Here is a 24,430-nt window from a genome sequence, read left to right as displayed (position 1 = left end):
GTGTCTTGCACTCCCCCTTGTGGTTGGAGTGTGTTACTAACAAAACAACTTTCAAATTTAACCCAAGAGGATCAAGGACTTCCTTACAGAATTTAACTATGAAAACAAACAAGCAAACAAACAAAAAAAGTGATTAGGTATTTAAAAGGCAGAGCATAAAATTTCTAGCAGTAAGGCTAAGCTCGGTAAATTACTAGATTAAGAGAATGGATTTTCAGTTTGCCACTAAGATGAATTTATAATCAAATCTTTTTTATTTTCCTCTATACTGTGTAGGGGAGCAAAATTTGCCACCCCAAAATGTGTCTCTTTGGCATGAGGATTATTTTAGGCTGATGATGTTTAAGAAATAGAAGACTTAAGAAGTCTTTATTTTTACCTCCCTCTTAGCTGCCTAAAGAATTTAGACAAAGGGCCTGTTCCCAGAATAGAGCTACCACCAGAGATATCTGCAAACAGTATAGGCTAGGTGTGATGGGAAACTTGGCAGGGATCAGAGTCTACTCTGGGTCCCATTATCTCTGCAAGGCTCAGCAAACATTTGTTTTTCCACACCTATGTGAATTACTTTCCTCTCCTTTGAAGTCCCAAACCACTACCCTCAACATCCTCTTTTGTCTTTAGCTGAAGATGGTTTTTAAGGTGAGGGCTTTGGCCTTTTGGCAAGTTACTCAGTTTTCCTGGGTGTCTCCCATGTATATATGTTATTAAACTTTTGTTTGATTTTCTCCTATTAATCTGTCTCATGTCAATTTGTTTCTTAGACCAGCCAGAAGAACCTAGAAGGGCACAGGAAAATCTCTTCCTCCCTGACAACTGATTATATTAAAACATTAGGGGTTACGTTTATAAATATGACAGTATCCAGAAAATATTTCTAATACATGGTAACCACTTTCAAACTCTGAAGGCATTTTTGAACATCCCATTTCCAAAAATTGTAATATTCCTTACTTTTCTTTGTCTCATGCTTTGTGTGGACAAGCATCTACACACTGCCCTGGATATTTCCTTTCATGAATTCCCCCCTGGTTATGTATAACAATACCCTGCTTTTTTGTATGCCTTAAAAATTTTGTTTGGATGCTGGATGTTGTGTATTTTACAGTGTCATGGATTTGGTTGTATTATTTTAGGGTGTGACAGACTTTGTTCTCCGAGGCACTTAAGTTACTTGCGGACCAGGTTGATGCTTTCAAGTATTATTTTAAAATGGTTTTTAAGAAAAAGCTAGCTTGCTTTTGCAATAAGGATAATTTATCCCCCTTACTCTTATATTACTCTTAAAAATGCCACATTTATTAAAAGGTCTTTCCAGTCTGGCTGGTGGGAACAAAAACTGTTTCCATCCCTATGAGATCACTGAGAATTATTTGGCTTTCTGATTTCTTGTGGATTCATTCATACCTTCAGGTAAAAATTTTTTTCATGTGTTCTTAGATCTATATTCAGACAAAATCTTAAGAGGACCCCTTTGCATATCTCCAGAGTTATCTTTCTATGCAACTCTCCCATCTCTGGTCCTCTTGCCTGGAAATGCAAGTCACCTGGTCTCCCTGAACTCTGATCTCTGCTCAATTCTGAGACACGGCCAGCCTCTGTTTGAATGCTCCCTCCCTGTGCTGCAGCCTAGAAACAGCATTCAGCCTGCAAGTTGGGGCAACTGTAAAGCTCACTTTGTCTCCCTTCTCTCAATGATTACAATTCTGCACTGCTTGCTGTCCAATGTCTGAAAACTGTTACTTTATGTACTTTTGTCATTTTCTAGTAGCTTAAGTCAAAAGGTTAAATAAAATCTCTGCTACCCCATCATGGTCAAAATCAAAAGTATTAATTCCTTTAGTTTTAGAATGTATCATTCACAATATTTTCTTATATATCATTTTAAAAAAATCAAATTAAAATATGAATTACTTAGGGGTAGAGTTCATGTCCTGTTTATCTTTGTATCTTCAGAACCTCCCATAGAATTTTACACAGGGTCCTAAAAAGGATAGCTAATACTTATTCAGTGATGCACTGATATAGTGCTTTTAAGTTTATCATACAATAACCCTAAAGTTTAGAAATGACTATGAGAATTCATTTTATAGATAAGGCAACTGAGGTACGGAGAGATTAAGTATCTTTCCCACCATCATACTGGCAGTAAACGTCAGAATGAAGATATAAATTCAGAGCCTGTGCCATACTGATTCAATAAGTGTACTCAACACATTTTTTATGAATAAATACCTGACCGAATAATGAGTTATGAGGAAAAATGATCTTCATGTACACAATGGTAATTAAACCATATAAAGTAAAGCTTTTTATTTTCAAGAACAGGAAAAAGCCAGAGATCACAAACAATAAGTACCTATGATAAGAATAAGGTTCATTTTCATAATGACGATCATATTAATAATACTGTGTGTTATATGATTTAAAAAATCAGATAGAAAGTACAATGTAATGCAAGTTTCCTGGCGATACTTATCAAGGCTTTTTGTGAGCAACAGAGATGATATATGTGTCTCAGTAACTGATTACCTGCCTGGCTCTCCATAAGCCCATGGTTCTCTAGTGTTCGCTTGCTTTTATAGCATCTGGAAACCTTGTTAGAACACAGATCGGTAGGCTTCACCTCTGGTGTTTCAGATACAGCAGGCCTGGGATGTGCCCAGGAATTTTATTTATGGCATGTTCGCAGGTGATGCTAATACTGCTGGTTTGGGAGCCAGATTATGAGAATCAGTGTACTAAGCAACTGAATTATTTGGTTTGTCCCTATTTCAGATGTTTCTTTTCAAAAAAATATATAAATTAGTTTTAAAAAAATTTTTTATTGGCGTATAGTTGATTTACAATGTTGTGTTAGTTTCTGCTGTACAGCAAAGTGAATCAGTTATACATATACATATATCCACTCTCTTTTTAGATTCTTTTCCCGTATAGGCCATTACAAAGCATTGAGTAGAATTCCCTATGCTATATGGTAGGTTCTTATTAGTTATCTATTTCATATATAGTAATGTGTATATGTCAATCCCAATCTCCCAATTTATCCCTCCCCGCCCCTTATCCCCTGGTAACCATGAGTTTGTTTTCTACATCTGTGACTCTACTTCTGTTTTGTAAATTAGTTCATTTGTACCCACTTTTTTTAGATTCCACATATAAGTGATATCATATGCTATCTGTCTTTCTGTGTGTGACTTACTTCACTCAGGATGACAATCTCTAGGTCCATCCATGTTGCTGCAAATGGCATTATTTTGTTATTTTTTATGCCTAAGTAATATTCCATTGTATATATGTACCACCTCTTCTTTATACATTCCTCTGTTAATGGACATTTAGGTTGCTTCCATGTCCTGGCTATTGTAGATAGTGCTGCAATGAATATAAATTAGTCTTTAACTTCAAACTTAAGAAAGAAATTCACTGGGGACTTCCCTGGTGGTCCAGTGGTAAAGAATCTGCCTTCCCATGCTGGGGATGCGGGTTTGAACCCTGGTCGGGGAACTAAGATCCCACGTGCCACAGGGCAACAGAAGCCCGCGTGCCACAATTACAGAGCTCACGCGCCTCAACGAGAGAGCCCACGTGCCTCAAACTACAGAGCCCATGTGTTCTGGAGCCCACTCGCACACCACAACTAGAGGGAGAAAACCCGCACGCCACAACTAAAGAGAAGCCCGCGTTCCGCAACAAACACCCGACACAGCCAAAAAATAAATTAATAAATAAATAAATAAAGGAAAGGAATTCATTGAAAGAAATCAAAATACTATGAGTAAATCATGTATTTTTCTCACAGGAAGTCAATATTTATTGCTGATATGTGGCTGTGTTTAATTACCAATTCCTCAGCAATATGGGCTTGGTATAGTCCAATGTTTTGGTTTTTAGTTCTGATACCGACAAGGGTTCTTGGCCTTCCCCAATCAATAGAAACTGATAAGAGGCCAGACAAGAAATTCAGGCAAGGCTTTACTGGGGGCCCCTGCTGCAGCAGTGGGGAGCAAGAACAAGTAACCGGTTCCCTTGCTTGCTCCCGGCGGGGGGGGAAGGTGAGCTGGTTCCTTATATGGGGTGAGGGTAGGGGTGTGTCCCGGGGTCGGGCCAGAGGGTTGGCTTAGGTGTTTTGCCCACCCCTTAGGTGGTGTTGAGTGCATGGGGCATGCGCAATACCCTGCTTTTGCTCTGGACACCCTGTTTCTGCTCCCGGCTCTTCAGAGTGGCAGCTGGATTTTCTTTTTTGGTCTTTTTGTATCTTGTGTATAATTTGCCCCAACTGCACATGCACTCAGTTATTTTTAGTCCCTTACAGCTTCTTTGTATTTTGTTGCTCTAGGAGAAGAGGAGACGTTAGTCCAGGTGCAAGCATGGCAGCAAAGGGTCTCAGGTCTGAGGTCCCAGCCTGTCTCAGTTCTAGTGCAGTGTGCAGATGAATCAGGTTCGCCGTCTTGGTGCTCACACCGGTCCTTGGAATCTGGCAGCACAGGTTCTCAGATGACCTCTGCTCTCCACGGCTGATCGCTGCAGCACGAGGGCTTGCTTCCCTCACTCTTACCACACCTTGGGGTCTTTGTTCTACTTTGATGTAATCATCTTTTCCCAGATATCCTCCACATGGCTCACACTCTCATCTCCAAATCCTTATTCAAAAGTCAACTTCTCAGAGAAGGCTTTCTTAACCACCTCATTTAAAATGGAAACTCCATCCCCAAAACTCCCTATTCCCTTTCCCTGCTTTCTATTTTTCCATAAATTTGTTATCATGTAACCTTTTATATGATTTCTGTCTATATTTTACTTACAGCATGTCTCTCCCTACTCTAATTTTAAACCCACTGGGGGCAGAGATTTTGTCTGTTCTGTTTACCGGTACATTGTAGGCACTCAAGCAATATTTGGTTAATGGATGAATAAATGAATAATTTCCTTTGGCCTGTGTACATTAACAAATTAAATTACTCACTGATGGACTTAGTTCATTTACTCAATCTGCACACATTATTAAAAGTTATACTTTTCTTTGGTCATTTTCTACCTGAAGTTAGGGGCTAAGTCTCTTCTTTAGGTTCACTTTGGGCCATTCATCAAAAGGCACTGTGACAATTTTCACCTTGTTGTTACCTGGCATGGTTCCACTTCTGGATTCATTCATTACGACTTATCAGTATTTTTACAAATTTCTGCCAACAACAATCTTTCCTCTAATGTTCTTGCTGTCATCACCTTTGACCATCTCAGGTAACCCATCACATGGGTCATTTCCTGCTCTCTCCTCCACTACCGTCCTCCTCCAATCAATATTTTAAAAAAGGAAACACACTTCCTGTTAGAAAATAACCTTTTCTAACCCACGTTTCCTTCATATTATAATATTGCTTAGCTTCTCAGCCAGTCTTCTGGAAAGTGTTGTCTGTATTTAAATTCTCCATTACTTTGTATCTACACTCTATGCTGCATCTGTTTCTTAATATCTACAACGTATTTTGGCTTTTATCCCTAAATTCTATCGAACTTTTACCAGAGTTATTCATGATCTGCTGCTACTAAATGCAACAGATACTTCTAATTCTTTATCACGCTACTTGTATTATTTTCCCCCTTGTTTTTCATCCTATTTCATGATCTCATACTCTCCTGAGTTTTCTTCTCATTGGTCACCCATCCTCAATCTAATTTTTTATCCTCCTGGTTATCTCAGCCACTTCTATAGCTTTAATTATCATTAATATATTTGATGATTTCCTAAACTATAGTTCTAGGTCATATCTCTTTCCTCAGCTTCAAATAATAACCCAACTGACAACTTACAACTGGATGTCCTACAGGGACTTCCAATTCAATAGGTCCACCACTCACCTCCCTTCTTATGTTCCTTATCTCATTGACTATCTCCACTTCTCACTTAGGTTTATAACCAGAGACTTGATATCATCCTGAGTCTCACCTCTTTTTCCCTCACTCCTCACTTCATATTCATTTGATCTGGTTAATAGAGGTGAGAACCGAGTCTCCTGAAATATTCAAGAGTGCCTAACATGAAGTTAACATTCTCTAACTTAACATGTCTTACTACAAGTAGTGATGCTTTATTATTTCATTGGTAGATTAGAGACATTGAGGCTCAGATCAGTTCTGACATGGTCAAAGTCACCTGGAAAATAAACTGAGTTAGCCAAGACTAGATTTGAAGACCTCTCAATCCCAGTCAGGTAACTTTTCATGATCTTAAGCTATGAATATACCAGAAGGTACATGGATTAAATTTTTTCCAGATACAAGCAGAATTTTCTTTCTGCTCGTTGTGGGCATTGCTCATCCTGCAGACATAGTCTCAGGTTTCTGACATGCCAGCATGGCACTATACTTATGCAGAATGAATGTGCTGAAGATAAACATTGTATGATACACTCAGTGTTAATGTCAGGTTTTCCTTAGTACCAGGGACATGATTCTGTTCATTGCCTCTCTCAACACTTCTTTCACTTTTTCATTCCTCAAGCTATAAATAAAAGGGTTCAGAAGAGGGGTCACTACGGTAATGAGGACAGTGGCTACCTTGTCAAAATCCAGAGAGTGGTTCTGATTGAGTCTCACATACACAAAGATGTTGCTCCCATAAGCAATGGAAATGATGGTGATGTGGGAAACGCAGGCGGAAATAGCTTTTTGACGGCCTTGGGCTGAGGGGATGTGCAGGATGGTAGAAATGATGTAGATGTAGGACCCAGTAGTGAATGCCAGGGAGCTCAGGATGACAAGGGCAGATAGGAGAAAGTTTATCTTCTCAGTGAGACGAGTATCTATACAGGCCACCTGTAGAAGAGGGGCAATGTCACAGAAAAATTATTAATTTCTTTGCTACAGTAGAGTAGCCTTGTCACAACTATGGTTGGTACCAACACGGGTAGGAAGGCTCCCAATCAACAGCCCAGAATCATCAGGAGGCAAGCCCTGATGTTCATGATGATGGTGTAGCGCAGTGGGTTACAGATGGCCACGTAGCAGTCAAAGGACATCACTGCCAAGAGGATAAACTCCACGGTTCCCAGAAAGAAGTAGAAATATGTTTGAGTAATGCAGCCATCAAAGGACATGTTTTTCTTCTCTCCTAGGAGGCAGGCTAGCAACTTTGGGGTAATGACAGTGGTGTATAAAATATCCAGAAAGGACAAATTACTGAGGAAAAAGTACATTGGGGTTTGTAGGCGATTATCAGTCCATATTAGGGAGATGATGATAATGTTTTCCATTGCTGTTAGTGTGTAAGCCAACAAGAGAGTCACAAAGGGGGATATTCAAAGCTCCAGGAGGGCTGGGAAGGCAGTCAGGGTGAACTAAGTCACTGTGCGGCAATTCCCCACTGCCATTGTTACATGTCAACAATAGGTCTCCCTGAAGAAACAAGAAAAAGGAAATCAGCCTCGAAGGTAGTTTTGTTGTTGTTGTTTTGTTTTTTGTTTGTTTGATTTTGGCCGTGATACGTGGCTTGTGGAATCTTAGTTCCCAGACCAGTTACTGAACCTGGGCCCCTGGCAGTGGAAGCACGGAGTCCTAACCACTGGACCGCCATGCAATTCCCTAGAAGATAGTTTTATAAATATCTGTTGAAAATGTATTGTGGAGAGTGTCTTATATTGGGAAATGACTCGAGGGATATATTCCTTGATCTGAAAGTCATTATGGTGCAAACTTGGGAAAGTCAAAATACTATTTAGACACAAATTTTTCTATAAAATTAAGAGATAAGACTGGATTAAAAAAAAAACTCTAAGATTTCTCCTCATTAAAATGCAATTTCTGGGACTTTCCTGGTGGCGCAGTGGTTGAGAATCTGCCTGCCAACACAGGGGACATGGGTTTGAGCCCTGGTCCAGGAAGATCCCACATGCCGCGGAGGAACTAACCCCTTGCGCCACAACTACTGAGCCTGTGCTCTAGAACCCACGAGCCACAACTACTGAGCCCGCATGCCACAACTACTGAAGTCCGCACACCTAGAGCCTTTGCTCCGCAACAAGAGAAGCCACCGCAATGAGAAGCCCGTGCACCACAACGAAGAGTAGCCACCACTCGCCACAACTAGAGAAAGCCTGTGCACAGCAATGAAGACCCAACACAGACAAATAAATAAATAAATAAATAAATTTATTTTTAAAAAATAAATAAATAAAATGCAATTTCTGCTCTTTTCAACCTGTCCAGCTTTATTTTCCTAGCTAAATATGTGCTAAAGTACTGATTCATACTTTATCTATAACTTCTTTCTATCATTCTGAAGTTTACAGTCACTGAGAGGGAAACCCTTTTAAATACTTTCTAGCCTTTTCTATAACAAGTTTTCTTTCACTGTGGCGGTTGACACTGGTGACCTGCCATTAGTAAGAGGTAAAGGTTGATTTCTTTTTTCCAATATTTGCTGATCACCAGAGTCTCCCAATTTTTAAAGTCTTCTCCTTGCAGGCAAAGACCTATGGAAATAGACCAGGAATGTCGAAAAGGAACAATGGTTCATGGTTCCTATTAATCACTTTAGATGATACATCAAAAGGAAATCATGAATATTTTGTTATCAGGTTAGGTCCTGTGTCCAAATCCTACTTCCTGCATGTTCTATGAAGTATGTAATATGTACACTGTATATCTGGCTGATTATTTAAGAGGACATTATACGATGTAATAAAATTCACAAATTACACACAGAAAGGTAAAGTAGAGGTAATTCAGCTTACTTTATTTACTTGATCAGTTGAAATCATAAAACTGTACATCAACATCATCCAAGTTGTACTTTCGCCTACTATCTGAGAAATGGTTCTTTTGCATAGATTTCCCCATTTCAGGTTAAAACTACCCATTCTTGAACTCTGACCTCAGTGCTTTCTCTGTCTAGATTTTACTTAGCTCCTTAATAAATAAGTTACAGCTAATCTCCTCATTTCCCTTCTCCCACCTCCTCTCTGACCCCTTCTTCAAGATAAAAACTTTGCCTTATTTCGTTTCTTATTTGAAGTTTTTCCTATTACAAAAACACATTTTTCAGTGCAAAAAATCAGAAAATGCAAATGGAAAAAATTTATAATCTGTAGTTAAACTAGTTAGAGATACAGGACAACAGTTTGGTGTATACATTTCCAGGCTGTTTCAAAGTACTAATTACATACATATGTATCTAGAATAAATTACTAACATATTATTTTGTAACCAGCTTTTTCTTTCTTTTCTTTTTTATAATAATCATCTTTCCACGTCAATAACTAGAAATCTACACAATCATTTCTTAAAAACAACTTTTCGAGGTATAATTGATATACAAAGAACTGCACATCTTTAATGTGTACCATTTGATGAGGCTGGACATATGCAAATACCCAGGACATCATTATCACAATCACACTCACAGACACACCTAACACCTCCCAGAGTTTCCTTTACACAATCATTATTAAGGGTCATATAGTTCAATTCTATGGATGTGACTGTGATGTATTTAGCCAGTTGCTTAGTGTTGGTAATTTAGATGATCAACATTTCTTGCTTATATAGATAATGCTCAAATAAATATTCTTGCTCATATGTCTTTGTGCAGCTATCTTACTATTCCTTAGAATTCTCTTATTTCCAATAGCATATTTGTTCTCACTATTTCTATCATAATATAAAAATACAAGAAAGGTTTTGCCCTACCAGAGCCTCTGATAATGCAAAATCACTTACAGATTGCTTTCATGGGTTCTTTTTCTGAGGTAATAAATAGTTCCACATCATACCTAAAGCTGGGTAGCTGATGGGTTTAACAAGATTAAGCTGATGTGCTTTTCTTGAAGTCTCCTTTTATGTTCTTCTTTTTTTTGTTGTTGTTAATGACAAAGACGCTCAACTTCTTTTTTTTTTTAAGTATTTATTTATGGCTGTGTTGGGTTTTCATTTCTGTGCGAGGGCTTTCTCTAGGTGTGGCACGCGGGGGCCACTCTTCATCGCGGTGCGCGGGCCTCTCTCTATCGCGGCCTCTCTTGTTGCGGAGCACAGGCTCCAGAGGCGCAGGCTCAGTAGTTGTGGCTCACGGGCCTAGTTGCTCCGCGGCATGTGGGATCTTCCCAGACCAGGGCTCGAACCCGTGTCCCCTGCATTGGCAGGCAGATTCTCAACCACTGCGCCACCAGGGAAGCCCTCCTCTTATGTTCTGAACTTCAATTTTCTTGTCTGAAAAATTAGAATGTTGGATTACACCTTTATAAGGTCCATTCATTGTCTTGGAGTCCTGCTACCAGTTACTTTTCCAACATTCTTCCCCACCTCAAATATTCTAACTTCTTTTATTCTAGTAAACAGCCTCCCAAATGACTCTGTAAATGACTCCACAGAAATGGCTGCTCATGGCTACGTATACAAATGTAATAGCACTTGAAATCTCATATGAACTTTCTGTGAGAGGCTTTCTGATGCCATTTTTGTGTGTATTTTATATTACTATTTCCACGAGGTCATTCAACTGGCAAATGATATTTCACATGTTAAGATTCAAGCATTAACTAATGTGAGAAGTTAGAAAAACTGAGTTCCAGTCCCAGTTTATATCACTTTCATCTTCATTATATTAGATTAAAGTCTTCAACCGAGTCATAGTTTCTTCATCTGAGAAATGAGGGTAATTATAACATTCAAAATGAGCTGCTGTGAGGTTTAAATTAAATCATATGTGTGACAATATTTAACAGATTCGGGCTTCCCTGGTGGCGCAGTGGTTGAGAGTCTGCCTGCCAATGCAGGGGACACGGGATCGAGCCCTGGTCTGGGAAGATCCCACATGCCATGGAGCAACTGGGCCCGTGAGCCACAATTACTGAGCCTGCGCATCTGGAGCCTGTGCTCCACAACAAGAGAGGCCACGATGGTGAGAGACCCGCGCACCGCGATGAAGAGTGGCCCCCGCTTGCCACAACTAGAGAAAGCCCTCACACAGAAACGAAGACCCAACACAGTCATAAATAAATAAATAAATAAATAAAATATGAACACTGGGTTCAATTATACCAATAACATCTACCTAATATGCTATGATTAAAAAAAAAAAATTTAACAGATTCTTGTTAAAAAAATATGGTTCCATTCAGAAAAGACTGGGATGGACTTAAAGGAGATGAACACTTAGAACTACTTGTTTCTTATCTGAGTAAATATCAATAAATTATGAAAAGTTTAATTTGTAACTGAGGGATATTTTTAATGTGTACTTAATCTGAATCCCCCCAGGTTGACATCTGACCCCACTAAGTATATTGACAGATCAGAGAGACTATACACAGAGAAATAAATTTAATGAAAGTGATATATTAGTAAACAAAACATGTAAAAAAGTATACTTACATCTCGGCAGTTGAACAGATGATTTAAAATTCTCCTAACATGTTTTTAACGTGCAGATACAGTAAGAGGCTCAAACTTTGATTATTCTGTGTGCATGAATTACTTCTAAGCATTGTACATTGATAAAAATTTTTGGCCATTTCTATTCCTATTTCTAGCTCATAGAAATATCTCTCAAAGATAAAATAAACCTTACTAGGTCACCGAACCATCTCACCCTAATGTGAGTCCTTCTGATTAGTATTCTCGCCACATACCCACCCAGCCATTGCTGGGATGACTCCAGTGATTGGGAAATGACTACCCTGCTTTCGCACTGGCTAAATAAAAAGCTCTTATTTGGAGTGGAAAACTCTGTCTTTGTAACTTCCAAATACACATTCATGCACTTTCCTTAGGGACCAAATACTGACCTTTTCCACTCCAACAGCCGTCAAACACCTCTACGATCTGGAAATCCTCTTTGTCCCATAACATCCCAGTGATTTCAGCACAACTCAAATTCCAGTCTGTTTCTGCAGATAGAGAATGTGGTAGTTGTGTTAAGTGGCTTGACAACGTTGCAGGACTAAATCAGTCAAAGCTGTATTAGAGTAGATCATCTCGAACTCCACTTAAGAAATTCATCCGGGGCTTCCCTGGTGGCGCGGTGGTTGAGAATCTGCCTGCCAATGCAGGGGACGGGTTCGAGCCCTGGTCTGGGAGGATCCCACGTGCCGCGGAGCAACTAGGCCCGTGAGCCACAATTACTGAGCCTGCGCGTCTGGAGCCTGTGCTCCGCGACGGGAGGGGCCGCGATAGTGAGAGGCCCGCGCACCGCGATGAGGAGGGGCCCCCGCTCGCCGCAACTAGAGGAAGCCCTCGCACAGAAACGAAGACACAACACAGCCAAAATAAATAAATAATTAAATAATAATTAAAGGTGCTAATAATTTAAAAAAAAAAAAAAAAAAGAAATTCATCCGAGAAAAAAACATTGATTCTCAATTCTCAAGTATTTTTCCCCACGCAAGAAGGCTATATTTTGTCTCTTTGGTTAATTAAGTATTTAGTAGCTCGGCTATTTTAGATACAGAATTTCATACAATTAGCTCATCTAGACGCGTCTGAGGCAGAATCCTTCGAGCATCCTCACCAAGGGATGGCCAGTGAAGGGAGCTCAGTACAGTTTTTGGTATTTCATTCCACCTTCATGGTAACTAGAATATTAATCTTTCCATTGGCGCTTTTACCAAATGGTCTTGAATGCTCTACATCACCAGATTAAAGATGACTTGAATTAAAAAAGAAAAAAGTTATCCCTTTCCATTTCTCTATAAAGTAAAGCTTCCTTTTTTTTGTATGATTTTTTTCCTCAGTGGATGAACTATATTTTTTGCACAGGCTTATTTGCCTTAGAGATTTACAGGGGAACAGCTCTTGGGAATATGGGTCAAACGAAGTTAATTAATACTGTTACAAAAGAATGTTGGTTCTGAACTACCTAATCACAATTACAAAGTTTTAGAAGGTGTAATAGAGCTGTTAGGGGCTCCTTGGGGGATTTCCTCAGGTATTTTGCTTTATCCATTTAAAGGAAAAAGAATACTTAAAAAAATCAACAAAGAAGTTAAAAACAGAAAACTTTTCATCCCACTTAAGTTATTGATACAATAGGAAATATTCTCCAACAATGAATATTCTAGAGTTTCAGATAACACTTGGTACCTCTGTCTGTACCAGCACAGATTTAAAAAAAAACTTCCAGGTGAAAATATAGCCATAGTAAATTCCATTATGTTTCTCATCCCTGTCCTGTCCTTGTTCAGAAACATAAGCCCTTATACTGAACTCAGCCCAGTTCAACTGTTATTCCATCCTCCTGACTTATCTCTCACAGTCACCAGCTTGCTATAAACTTTAACTTTATTCTCTAATACGTACATATTTTTTAAATAAGAATTAAAAAAAAATTCTCCTCCGAACTAAAAATGCTGTACCTTTCATCTTAACATAAATCTGACTTTCACTTGAGGACGCTGATTCCACTCAGTCTCTTTCAAGTGAGCATGCATTTCCTCCTTTCCCTGTCCCCAAGGGTGAGGGATGCATGGCTGGTGGGACAGGCTCATTCTTATTAGCTCTTCAGGATGGTGTTATTTTGTTCCCAATTTCCACTCTCTTTTGGTTTTGGATAAAAATTCTCCAAGGCTTATATTACACAATCTTGTAAGTTTTCCTTGGTTACGTCATTTAGTGCCCAGCTGAGTTTCAAGAAAGAAGTAAACAACTGCCATAGAGCATAAAACTAAGACAATGATGGGGGAGTTTTTATTGAATTTGAAAACATGAAAATCATTGGAGATACATTTAGTAAAGACTTTTTCAGTGGTTCATGGTCTCCTACTTCATCCTAAGAATTTCAATCATTATGGGAAACTTTATTATCTATATAAATAGAGTTATAAAAGATGCTAAAATTTGAATGTCTTAATCTTACTATCAATGAGTATCACCTGCATTCCTCCATTTTTATAACTGGATTTTGCCATTACATTGAATTACTCAGTCTCTGAAATCCCAAACTCCAAGATACCAATCTCGGACCATAATCTCCCAATTCTACAGTTCTTTGTCTCTATACATTTACTCCATGGCCTCATCCAGCCCACCAGCCGATGGATGACCCCATATTCTCCTTATCAACCTTTCTGCCTAAAATATAAATAATATCAAAAAATATTTTTTCTGCGTGAAAATATAAAAAATACGTATTTCTACAAGTATATATATTTCTACAAAGAGAGAAAGGAAACGAGAAGGAGAGGGAGAAGGAGAGAGAGAGAGTGAGAGAGAGAGACAAAGAGACAGAGAGAGAGATACTGAGAATAAGTCGTTGCAGTGGAATGAACACCTCTAAAATGGAGCTGAAATAAAAACAAGAGCCTCAAAAAAATAAAAAACAAGAGCCTCTGGGCATTATTTTAAAATATACCTCAAGTACCACTGGGGAGACGTATTGTAAGTCCTAAAATTTTGTGCTGTCTTAACATCTTTGAGCCTCACAGGGCCCCGAAGGCCTAACTGTGAGCTCCCCTGCTTTTGCCAGATATGCTCTCCCATAGCAGGAGAGTCTCCCACCTGGCTAGTTCCCATAACAGCCGGACCACCTGGATCCCACCCAGTCGTCAACCTAACCAGCTTCAGTTCTCTGCCAGCTGAGCAGTTGTTCGCTCTGCTTCTGAATGCAACCCCTGTGTGGTCCTACAAGGCATGCTGTGTTCTCCTCCCTGGGCTGTGAACATATGTGATTAATAAAGTATCGTCCATCTTATCCATCCAGTATCGAGTGTCTTGTGTTCAGCCATCCCCAGAACTCTAGAGCAGGACTCTCTACTTCACCAGTGGGATGAAGAGGAAACAAGAGGAAACAAGAGCAAACAAGACTGGGGAGCACAACACTTCACTTACAGCAAAAAAAAAAAAAAAAAAAAAAAAGTGTAGCAATAGACTCATGGCCATGTACTTAACTGGTATCGCCTCATATCCTATCGCCTAGAAATGGCTGGTCCAGCTGAAGAGTGTACGGGTTATTGACAGCTCAGTTACAGCACTTGTTGGGAGACAACAACCTGAAAGCTTAAGATTCTGTCTTGAAAAACTTAACATAGTCTTTGAACCAACTATTGTGTGATACTGTCTCCCCCAAAACCAGAATACAAGGGGCTGATAATCAAGGGGTAGAAGTGGTAGTGATGATCTCACTTTACTTCTAATAACACACTCACAGAATTTTTATTTCTCATCTTGGAAACTCTGAGCTCTGCTGGTTAGGAGGTCTTAGACCCCAAGGAGAGAATGTTTCCACCATGAGACACAGCAGTGGTTCCACTGAATTGGAAGACTGAACTGCCACCTGGCCATTCCGAACTCCTTATGCAACTGAGCACTTGGGTAAAATAAAGGTTTACTACTGGCTGGAGTACTGACCCCAATTCCCAAGAGTAAACTGGGTTGCTAGGACATAATGGAGACAGAGAGGATTAGGACTGGAACGCTGAGGACTCTCAGGGTGCCTCTTACTACTTTCATGTCTTATAATAAAGATTAATTGAAAACTACAGCAAAAATGCCTACTTTAAATCCTGATTTTTACAATCATATCACCATATCCCTCTACTTCATTATCCTTTAACTTTTCGTTATTACATTAATATATGGCAGTACATTGTATACCAGTGTCCACAATCCCAGCAAACCTTCTTCACCAGGCTGTTTCACTTATGCCAATGCAAACTGGCTCCAGTCTTCTGCTGGGTTTTGTGCCTTGAGACCTTGTGCCTTTGTGCCTTTTTGAGACTTTTGTGCCTTTTTGAGACCTTGGTCCTCCTGTCACTCAGATTCATAACCCCTCTTTTGCCTTTCACCATTTTAATTGGCACTAGTGCTGAAGGAATTATCTATTTTTCCCCATTTAGAAACTTACCAAAGCTAACATAAACTGAGTGAATCCAAGGTGGTCCTTTTACAAGTCTGAGGAGTTGGTAGAGCATTGGGATCACTTAATGTAAAATTTTGGTAGATATTCCATCTATCATCACCCTTTTCATGCCGTTTTTAATTAACCAGGATCTAGGCAGTCTTCTCTTGATGGATGTCTAATTAGAGCCTTTCATTTGTGAGGTTAACTTCATCCCCAAAGTGGTATTTTTGCATGCTTTAAAAAATTTAAAATATGTATCAACACAATAATTGTCACATATTTTCTGCCATGCAAGAGAAGGGATGTGGCCATTGAAGAATATTCCTTTAGTTTTTTTCAGAAGACCTTCCTCAAGTTCCATTTTCTAATTCATATATATATGCACACATATATATATGTTATGAAGAACTGGCTCATGTGATTATGGAGGTTAAGTCTCACATTCTGCCATCTGCAAGCCGGAGACCCAGGAAATTTGGTGGTGTGATTCCAGCCCAAGTCTCAAGGCCTGAGAATCTGGGAGCCAATAGTGTAAATCCCATTCCAAGGGCATGAGAAGACTGACAGAGTAACAGTGTTAAGCTCTTGACAAACTCCAAATAAATTATTTGCCACATTTTACTGCAGTCCTTAGAATCCTTGTCATGTAATGGGACGTATGATCATGGTTATTCTTACCGAATAATCTGTTACAACTGAGTTGGGAGGAAGGAATATGTGAGAATTAGCTGGTAAGCAGAAGGATCAATGAACTCATTACGTACAACAGTGGCTCTCTGGTTGGATGCCCTTCATCCATATTTGGAGGATATAATTTATCTAATAAGTAGATATTGTTTAAAATGTCTACAAGTTATTTTGGTATATTCCCCCTTCCATCTCTGATATGAAAAACAATAGTTTGAAACATCTGGTCATAGGTGAGAATAGGAGGAGTGAAGAATTCTCTAGCTGTCCTCAAATTTGGGACAAGTAGCTCCCATTTTCCAATTAACTGAACTAATTAGAATCAATCTATCATTACATTGATTAAACAAACATCATTATCTGCTATTGTAACAATGTTGGTCATCATCATAATAATGATCAACAAACAGCAGTATATTTATACCATTTTTAAGAGTTTATGAAGTCTTTTTGTACTTTCAGTTTCAAGGCTGGTCCAACCTGGGGCCAGCCCTACTTGGATACCTGAGTCATGTTTAAACTACCTTATTTGTTGAGGACTTTCTTTCCTGCATTAATGATCTCGGAATGGGACTTTTGAGTAACATGGGAATTCATTAAGAAGTTAAAACAGCACAAAGTGTTAACTATATTTATCTTCACCTAACAATGATTTTTTTTGTTGCAAAATCATTGTTTTAATAACAATTCAGATTAAATCAAGATAATGGATTTACCAGTGAATTAGGATACAAGCAGAATTACAAGAAATGGTTCCCAAGCTTCATTCAGGTATCTCTTACATTTATTTACTCATGGTTTTCTGATTTAACGTCTCAGTTAAAATAGCATTATATGAAATTGCTATTTTCCATATAAATTAATTTTTTTCAAAAGCATAAAAGATGAATCAATTAGAAGGTGATCAAAAATTTACAGATAAAGTTTCTCTCAAATATTGGTCAACATGAATTTATAAAATTTTACCTAACAATGATTTAAATAAAAACAAACATAACTATTAAAATATGAATTTGCCAGATATTTTGCTGCTTTTCACTAATCTTTCATAAGAGTCTTGTAAATTCTTCTGGTTGCAAGTGATGAAAGACAGAGCATTTAGGATTTAGTATTGGCTTTAAAAAAACATACCGTGTTTGGTTCTTTACTTTTACATTCTTGCATCTTTAACACTAGCAACGTAACATGGTAAACAGAATAATGGCACCTAAAGATAGCCTTGTCCTAATCCCCTGAATCTGTGAATACACTTCTCCCTTGGTATTCAAGGGGAATTGGGTCTAGGTCCCTCATATAAAATGACATAGTATTTGCCTATAAACCTGTGCACATCCTCTTGAAACTTTATATCATCTCTAGGTTACGTATAAAACCTAATACAATGTAAATGCTATGTAAATAGTTGCCAGCTCATGGCAAATTTATTTTGCCTTTCGGAAATTTCTGGAATTTAATTTTTCCAAATGTTTTTGATTGATAGTTGGTTGAATCAGCGGATGTGGAACACGAGGATGCGGAGGGTCAGCTGTATGCTACTTTACTTGCAAAAGGCACTTTACAGAAGTAATTCAGGATGTGGACCTTGAGTTGGTGGTATTATTGTGGATTCTCTGGGTGGGCTCAGTCCAATCAAATGAGTCCTTAAAAAGGAAGAACTTTTTCCATCTGAGTCAGAGAGGGGATGGCAGAAGAAGGAGGAGATATGTGAAACATGAGAGACTTGCCCCTCTGTTGTTGGCTTTGAAGGTGGAGGAAGGTGGGCCATGAGCCAAGCACTGCAGCACCTTCTAGAAACTGGGACTGGCCCTTGGCTGATAGCCAGCAACATAACAGGGCCTTGGTCCTAAACTTCAAGGAAATGAATTCTGTCAACAACCCAAATGAGAAGGCAATGGATTGTCCCCTAGAGCCCCTCGAAATGAATGCAGTCTGCAGCCTGGTGAGACCTGTATTGGACTCTTGACCTACAGAACAGTAAGATAATAAATCTGTATTTTTTTAGCTGCTTATTTTGTTATGGCCTCAATAGGACACAAACTTTCAAAATCCCATCTTAATTAATGTCTGATTATGAATACAGAGCAGAAAATTATGTGAATGCTTCATTTCTGGTGATACTGTTCTTTTTTTTTTTGGCCATTCGCCACAGCTTGCAGGATTAAACCCAGGCCCTTGGCAGTGAATGCATGGAGTCCTAACCACTGAACCGCCAGCGAGTTCCCTGTTCTACGTTTTTTTGACCTTTAAACATTTGTCCACTGCTCTATCTTTTGACGGACAACATTCTTTTTTTTTTTTTTTGGACAATGTTCTTTTATAATATTCTGAATCCATTCTGAAGATGGTACTTTCTCTACCTGCTCTCCCATGATGGGTTCCCTGCCAGTTCTTAAGGTCTTCATCTTTGTCTACATAGCTAGACGGTCAATGACCACACTGGTAATGACCTATTTTGATCTTTGAGATGCCTCTTGTCTTCTCCCTGTTCCTAAGCTCTCTTTTTAGATGCTTGTCCCCATAGCACCTGCTCAGTGGCTGTGTTGACAGAGGGCAGTTTACCTCTTGCCAAACCCTTCCTCTTACAAATAAGTGAATCAGGGAAGACACCTCTCTCCAATTGGACGAATCAGATCCTCTTTCCAGGAATTTGGATTTAGAACTCTGATAATTTAAAATAAATGTTGATATAAATAATGTGTATCTCAAATATTTAAATGTATCCAATATATATACTTGTATATATATTGAATATATATCTATGATTGAAATATACATATATCTGTGAATGACTGAAGCAACCATTACCTTCCATGTACGCAGAGAAGTGGAAAGAGTCTGCAGACAGAGAAACATGAATCAGGTATGTACTAGTTTGCTGTGATGCTACAGGAACTTACCACAAGCTTGGTGGCTTAAAATAACACTAATGTATTCTATTATAGCTCTAGAAGACAGAAATCCAAAGTCAGTTTTACTGGGCCTAAACCTGGGTGTCGGCTGGGCCATGCCAAGAGCTCTAGGGTAGAAAGAATCCATTTCTTTGCTTTTTCCAGCTTTAAGATGTGCAGTCCTTGGCTTATGGCCCCTTCCTCCACCTTCAAAGCCAGCAGCATAGCATCTTCAAATCTCTGCTTCCAAGATCACATTACCTTCTTTTGTGTGGTAAAATCTGCCTCTACCTCTCTCATGTGACACTTGTAAATACAATAGAACCACCTGGGTAATCCAGGATAATCTTTAATGAAGCAAAGAGAGATAGACATTGAAAATATGAGACAATGTTCAAAGAAATGAAAGGCATGGGAACATTTATATACATAGTTTGTATCCTTCAGGAGAGAGAACAGAGGCAGTGAAGGTGGGGCAGTATTTAAAGGGAAACAGATTCAGGACACCCAAGGGAGAATATGGAAAACAACCAGAAAGGGAAGATCACTTATATAGGAACAGCAGTTAAAATGACTGTCGGTTTCTCAACAGCAGCAAAGGAAGCCAAAAATTAGTTAAATAATATCTTTAAAGTGTGGTGAGTAAATGACTGCCATCTCAGAATTGTGTATCTAGTAAGATTATCTTCCATTGTAAAATAAATGTATTACAGACAAAAACTTCAGGAATTTATTATCAAGGGACCAGCTGCAAAGTAATTTCTAAAAAATACAATTCAAGAACAAAGAAAATAATTTTAAGATAATTTAATATGTAGAAAGAAATAATAAAAAATAAAATGGTGAACATGTACATAAATCTAAATGAAAATTCTTTGTAAAAAGTCATAATAGTGTTGAATTTGTGAAGTTAAGCTAGGATGACAATAGAATGTGAGAGTGGAGAGGAATAATTGGAGCTTCCAAACCAAATGATACAAGAGGGGATGAAATATTGTTTCATTTTAGATTTTAAGTTAAATAAACTTGATAAATTTTTTTAGGGTACTCACTGAAAGAATAGAAATAGAGCATAATTTCCAAATTTGTAGACAGGAAAAAATGTTATAAGAGAAACAAAACTCAACTATAACAAAAATATAAATAAATACCAACAGTCAACACAAATAGGGCTTCCCTGGTGGTGCAGTGGTTAAGAATCCACCTGCCAATGCAGGAGACACGGGTTCGAGCCCTGGTCTGGGAAGATCCCACATGCCGCGGAGCAACTGGGCCCGTGAGCCACAATTACTGAGCCTGCGCTCTAGAGCCTACGAGCCACAAGTACTGAGCTTGCGTGTCACAACTACTGAAGCACTCCCGCCTACAGCCCATGCTCCGCAACAAGAGAAGACACCACAATGAGAAGCCCGCGCACTGCAACGAAGAGTAGCCCCCGCTCGCCGCAACTAGAGAAAGCCCATGCACAGGAACGAAGACCCAACGCAGCCAAAAATAAATAAATAAAAAAGTAAATTTATAAAAAAAAAAGTCAACACAATTAATTAAGAAATGGAGAAAGAAACACAGAAAATTGAAACAAATAAAAATAAAAAGTAAGACATAGAAACCAGTTCAAAAATACAATTTTTGCAATAAAGGGACTAAATTCCTTAGTTAAAGATAGATACTGTAATATATTAAAAAATAATTCCAGCTGTATTGTATTTGCAAGAGACACATATAGAAGGTAAGAACATGAAAACTTTGAAATTCAAAGGATTTAAAAAAAAAAGATATCTCCGAACACACACTAACCCCAAAGAAAGCAAACATGGCTATGCTAATTACTGGCAAAATAGAAATTAAGAAAAAAAGCATCATCAGGGATTGACAGAGCCACTCTATGATAAAAAAAAGTTTTAATTCATCACAACTTATTACAATTCTAAACATGCATTTACCTAGAAAACAGCTTCAGCACTATCATCATAGTGCAAGATTTCAATAAAACTCTCATTCAAAAACTTTTAAAGCATACAGATAATATGAGTAGCACAGTAAAGAAACTTAATATATTATTGGGCTTTTATGGAATTCTTCACTTATATGGTAGAGAATATATACCCTTGTTAAACATGTATGAAAGATTTAAAAACATTTCATACTTTGCCATACAACATGCCTCAAGAAACTTTGACTAGGTAGCAAAAAATGTGTTCTCAGAGCCCAACACAATTAATTAATTAATAATCAAATGATGTATTAAAATATCCATATATTTGGAAATGAAAAATACTCTCCCAGATAATTCATGGATCAAAAAGGAAATCACAATGGAAATGGAAAACAGAACTGAATGGTACATATCAAAATTTGTGGGATATAGGAAAATGATTCTATGAGTGACCTTTATAGACCTAGAAAGTTCATTTATAAAAGAAAGGCTGACAATTAGAAAAGTTTAGAAAAAAATTAGGAAAATAAAAAATGTAGATGAAAGCAAACATAGATTAAAGGAGAAATCAATTAAAATGGGGAAACAAGGATAAAAAAGAAATGATTAGTACAGCCAAAATTGGTTTTCTGAAAAGACAAATTACCAGTGAGATTCATCAAGGGACAAAAAAGAAGAGAGAGAAAGCAAAATTACATTATATTGAGAATGAATAATAGAATAAGGAAAACATTAAACAGTTAATGAGACTATATTACCAACTATATGCCATCTCATTTGAAAGTTGAGAAAAAATGGATAAATTACATTCTTATCACAATAGACTGAAGGAAATTCAAAGGCCTGAATAGTCTTAAGACTATTGAAGGAATCAAAGAAGTGATTAAAATCTTATCATAAAGACAACACAAGGTCCACATGATTTCACAAGTGAATTCTCCTGAACTTTTTATGGAACAAATTATTGCAATGTCATAACAAACTGAGAAAATTGAAAAAAGAGATATTCTTCAACTTATTCTATGAAGTCAGTAATAACATTAAGATTAAAACCAGATAAATATGGGAAAAAAAGGGAAATTACAGCCCTAGTTTATTCATGACTACATGCAAATATTCTCTATAAAGAAATAGCAAATCAAAATCAACAGTGTGTATGCGTTCGTTTATCCCAGGGATACAAGGATAATTTAACATTAAAATTTCTATAAATATTTTGTCACATTGACAGATTCAAGGACAAACCACATTATCATCTCAACTGACAGATAAAGTATATAATAAATTTCAATACACATTAATGATAAACACAAGTAGAAGATAGAAATAGAAATGAACTTATTATATTTGACTTGCTGTAAAGTATCTATCAAAAATACTATTTGAAATGAGGATACATTAGAAGTATTGAAACTCAGGATTAGGTAAGGATGTCCACTATCACCACTTTAATCTACACTGTATAGGAAAGAAGATTTACACTATCACATATTAATAATAATAAAGTGATTATAATTAAGAATGTGTAGTATTTGTGCAGTGATAGACAAATTGACCAGAGAATAGAAAGCTCATAAAACAGACCTATGGAAAATAGAGGACTTTGATATGTGATTGCTATGCATAGCAAACCAGTGGAAAAATGAGTATTGAAAAACAGGGAAGGTGGAAAAATACATGCAATAAAATTGGGTTATTACCTACACAAATATCAATTTCAGCTGGACTATAGATTTAAATATAAAAGCAAAAATTAAACAGAAAGACATATAAACTGACATATTTCTGAAATTCTATAGTTTCCTTTTAAAATGAAAGAAGTCTTAACCATAAGAACTAATATTAATAAATTCAGATATTTTAAAATTAAGAATTCTTACTATTCAAAAGGACCTGATGGAAAACAAAAAAGACAAACATCCAGTTGGGCAAGATACAATATCTTTTTTTTGTTTTTTTAATTGAAGTGTAGTTGATTTACAATGTTGTGTTAGTTTTGAGTGTACAGCAGAGTGATTCAGTTATACATATATATATATTCTTTTTCATGTTCTTTTCCATTATAAGTTATTATAAGATATTGACTATAGTTACCTGTGCTATACAGTAGGACCTTGTTGTTTATTTTTTATATATAGTAGTTTGTATCTGCTAATCCCAAACTCCTAATTTATCCTTTCCCCTTTCCCCTTTGGCAACCATAAGTTTGTTTTCTATGTCTGTGAGTCTGTTTTTGTTTTGTAAATAAGTTCATTTCTATCATATTTTAGATTCCACATATATGTGATATCATATGATATTTGTCTTTTTTTGTCTGACTTACTTCACTTAGTATGATAATAAATGAATAAAAAAAGACATGGTATATATATACCATGGAATACTACTCAGCCATAAAAAAGAATAAAATAATGCCACAATATCTTTGTGTAAAATAGAGAGTAAACTCCAGATCCTTAAAAATCAATAACAGAAATACAAACAACCCAATAGAAAAATCAGCAAAAATTATGAATAGAAACTCACAGAAACACAACAGTAAACATAAGAAGAGATGCTCATCTTATTAGTTAACAGGTACATATCAAAACCACCATGAGATACCAATTCACATCCATTCAATTGTCTAAAAACAGGAATTTTGAAAATACCAGAGATTTGTCAGAGAATATATGTATCAACAGAATCTTAGTTATTGCTGATGCATGTGTAAAATGAAACAGTCAGTTTGGGAAAAAGGTTGCCATTATTTTGTAAAGTTGAACAACTACCAACTCTAGAACCCACCAATACACTCAAGAGAAACTTGTGCATGCATCTGCACTAGGAAACATATGCACAATTATTCAGAGCATGAGTGATTATGTTAGCAAAAAAGTGAAAACAACTTAAATGCCCTCTGACAGAGAAAGAATAAATAAGAATCTTTTCACAATGAAATATAACTGTAATGAAAAAAGATGAGTGAGTTACAGCTACAGGTGAAAAAATGGATAACTTCCAATAACTTAAGTTTGAGTAAAAATAGCAAGTCCATTTTCTCCACATCCTCACCAACATTTGTTATCTTTTGGCTTTCTGAAGGGAACT

The 24,430-nt window shown here is 37.4% G+C and overlaps 1 protein-coding gene across 1 annotated transcript; it reads right to left on the bottom strand.

Moving 5' to 3' along the window:
• Positions 1-4,090: 4,090 nt before the first annotated feature.
• OR6M1 (olfactory receptor family 6 subfamily M member 1) lies at positions 4,091-11,007 on the bottom strand. Its single transcript, XM_082410935.1, is given in 3 exon segments — positions 4,091-6,848; positions 6,851-6,923; positions 6,927-11,007. Coding segments are annotated over 3 exon segments (825 nt in total). The 5' UTR covers positions 7,254-11,007; the 3' UTR covers positions 4,091-6,423.
• Positions 11,008-24,430: the final 13,423 nt, after the last annotated feature.

The sequence above is a fragment of the Balaenoptera physalus genome (assembly GCF_965194825.1).
Source record: "Balaenoptera physalus genome assembly, chromosome: 10".
NCBI lineage: Eukaryota > Metazoa > Chordata > Mammalia > Artiodactyla > Balaenopteridae > Balaenoptera > Balaenoptera physalus.
Note: the sequence above shows the minus strand (reverse complement) of the source record. Positions and strands in the feature narration are given on the sequence as shown.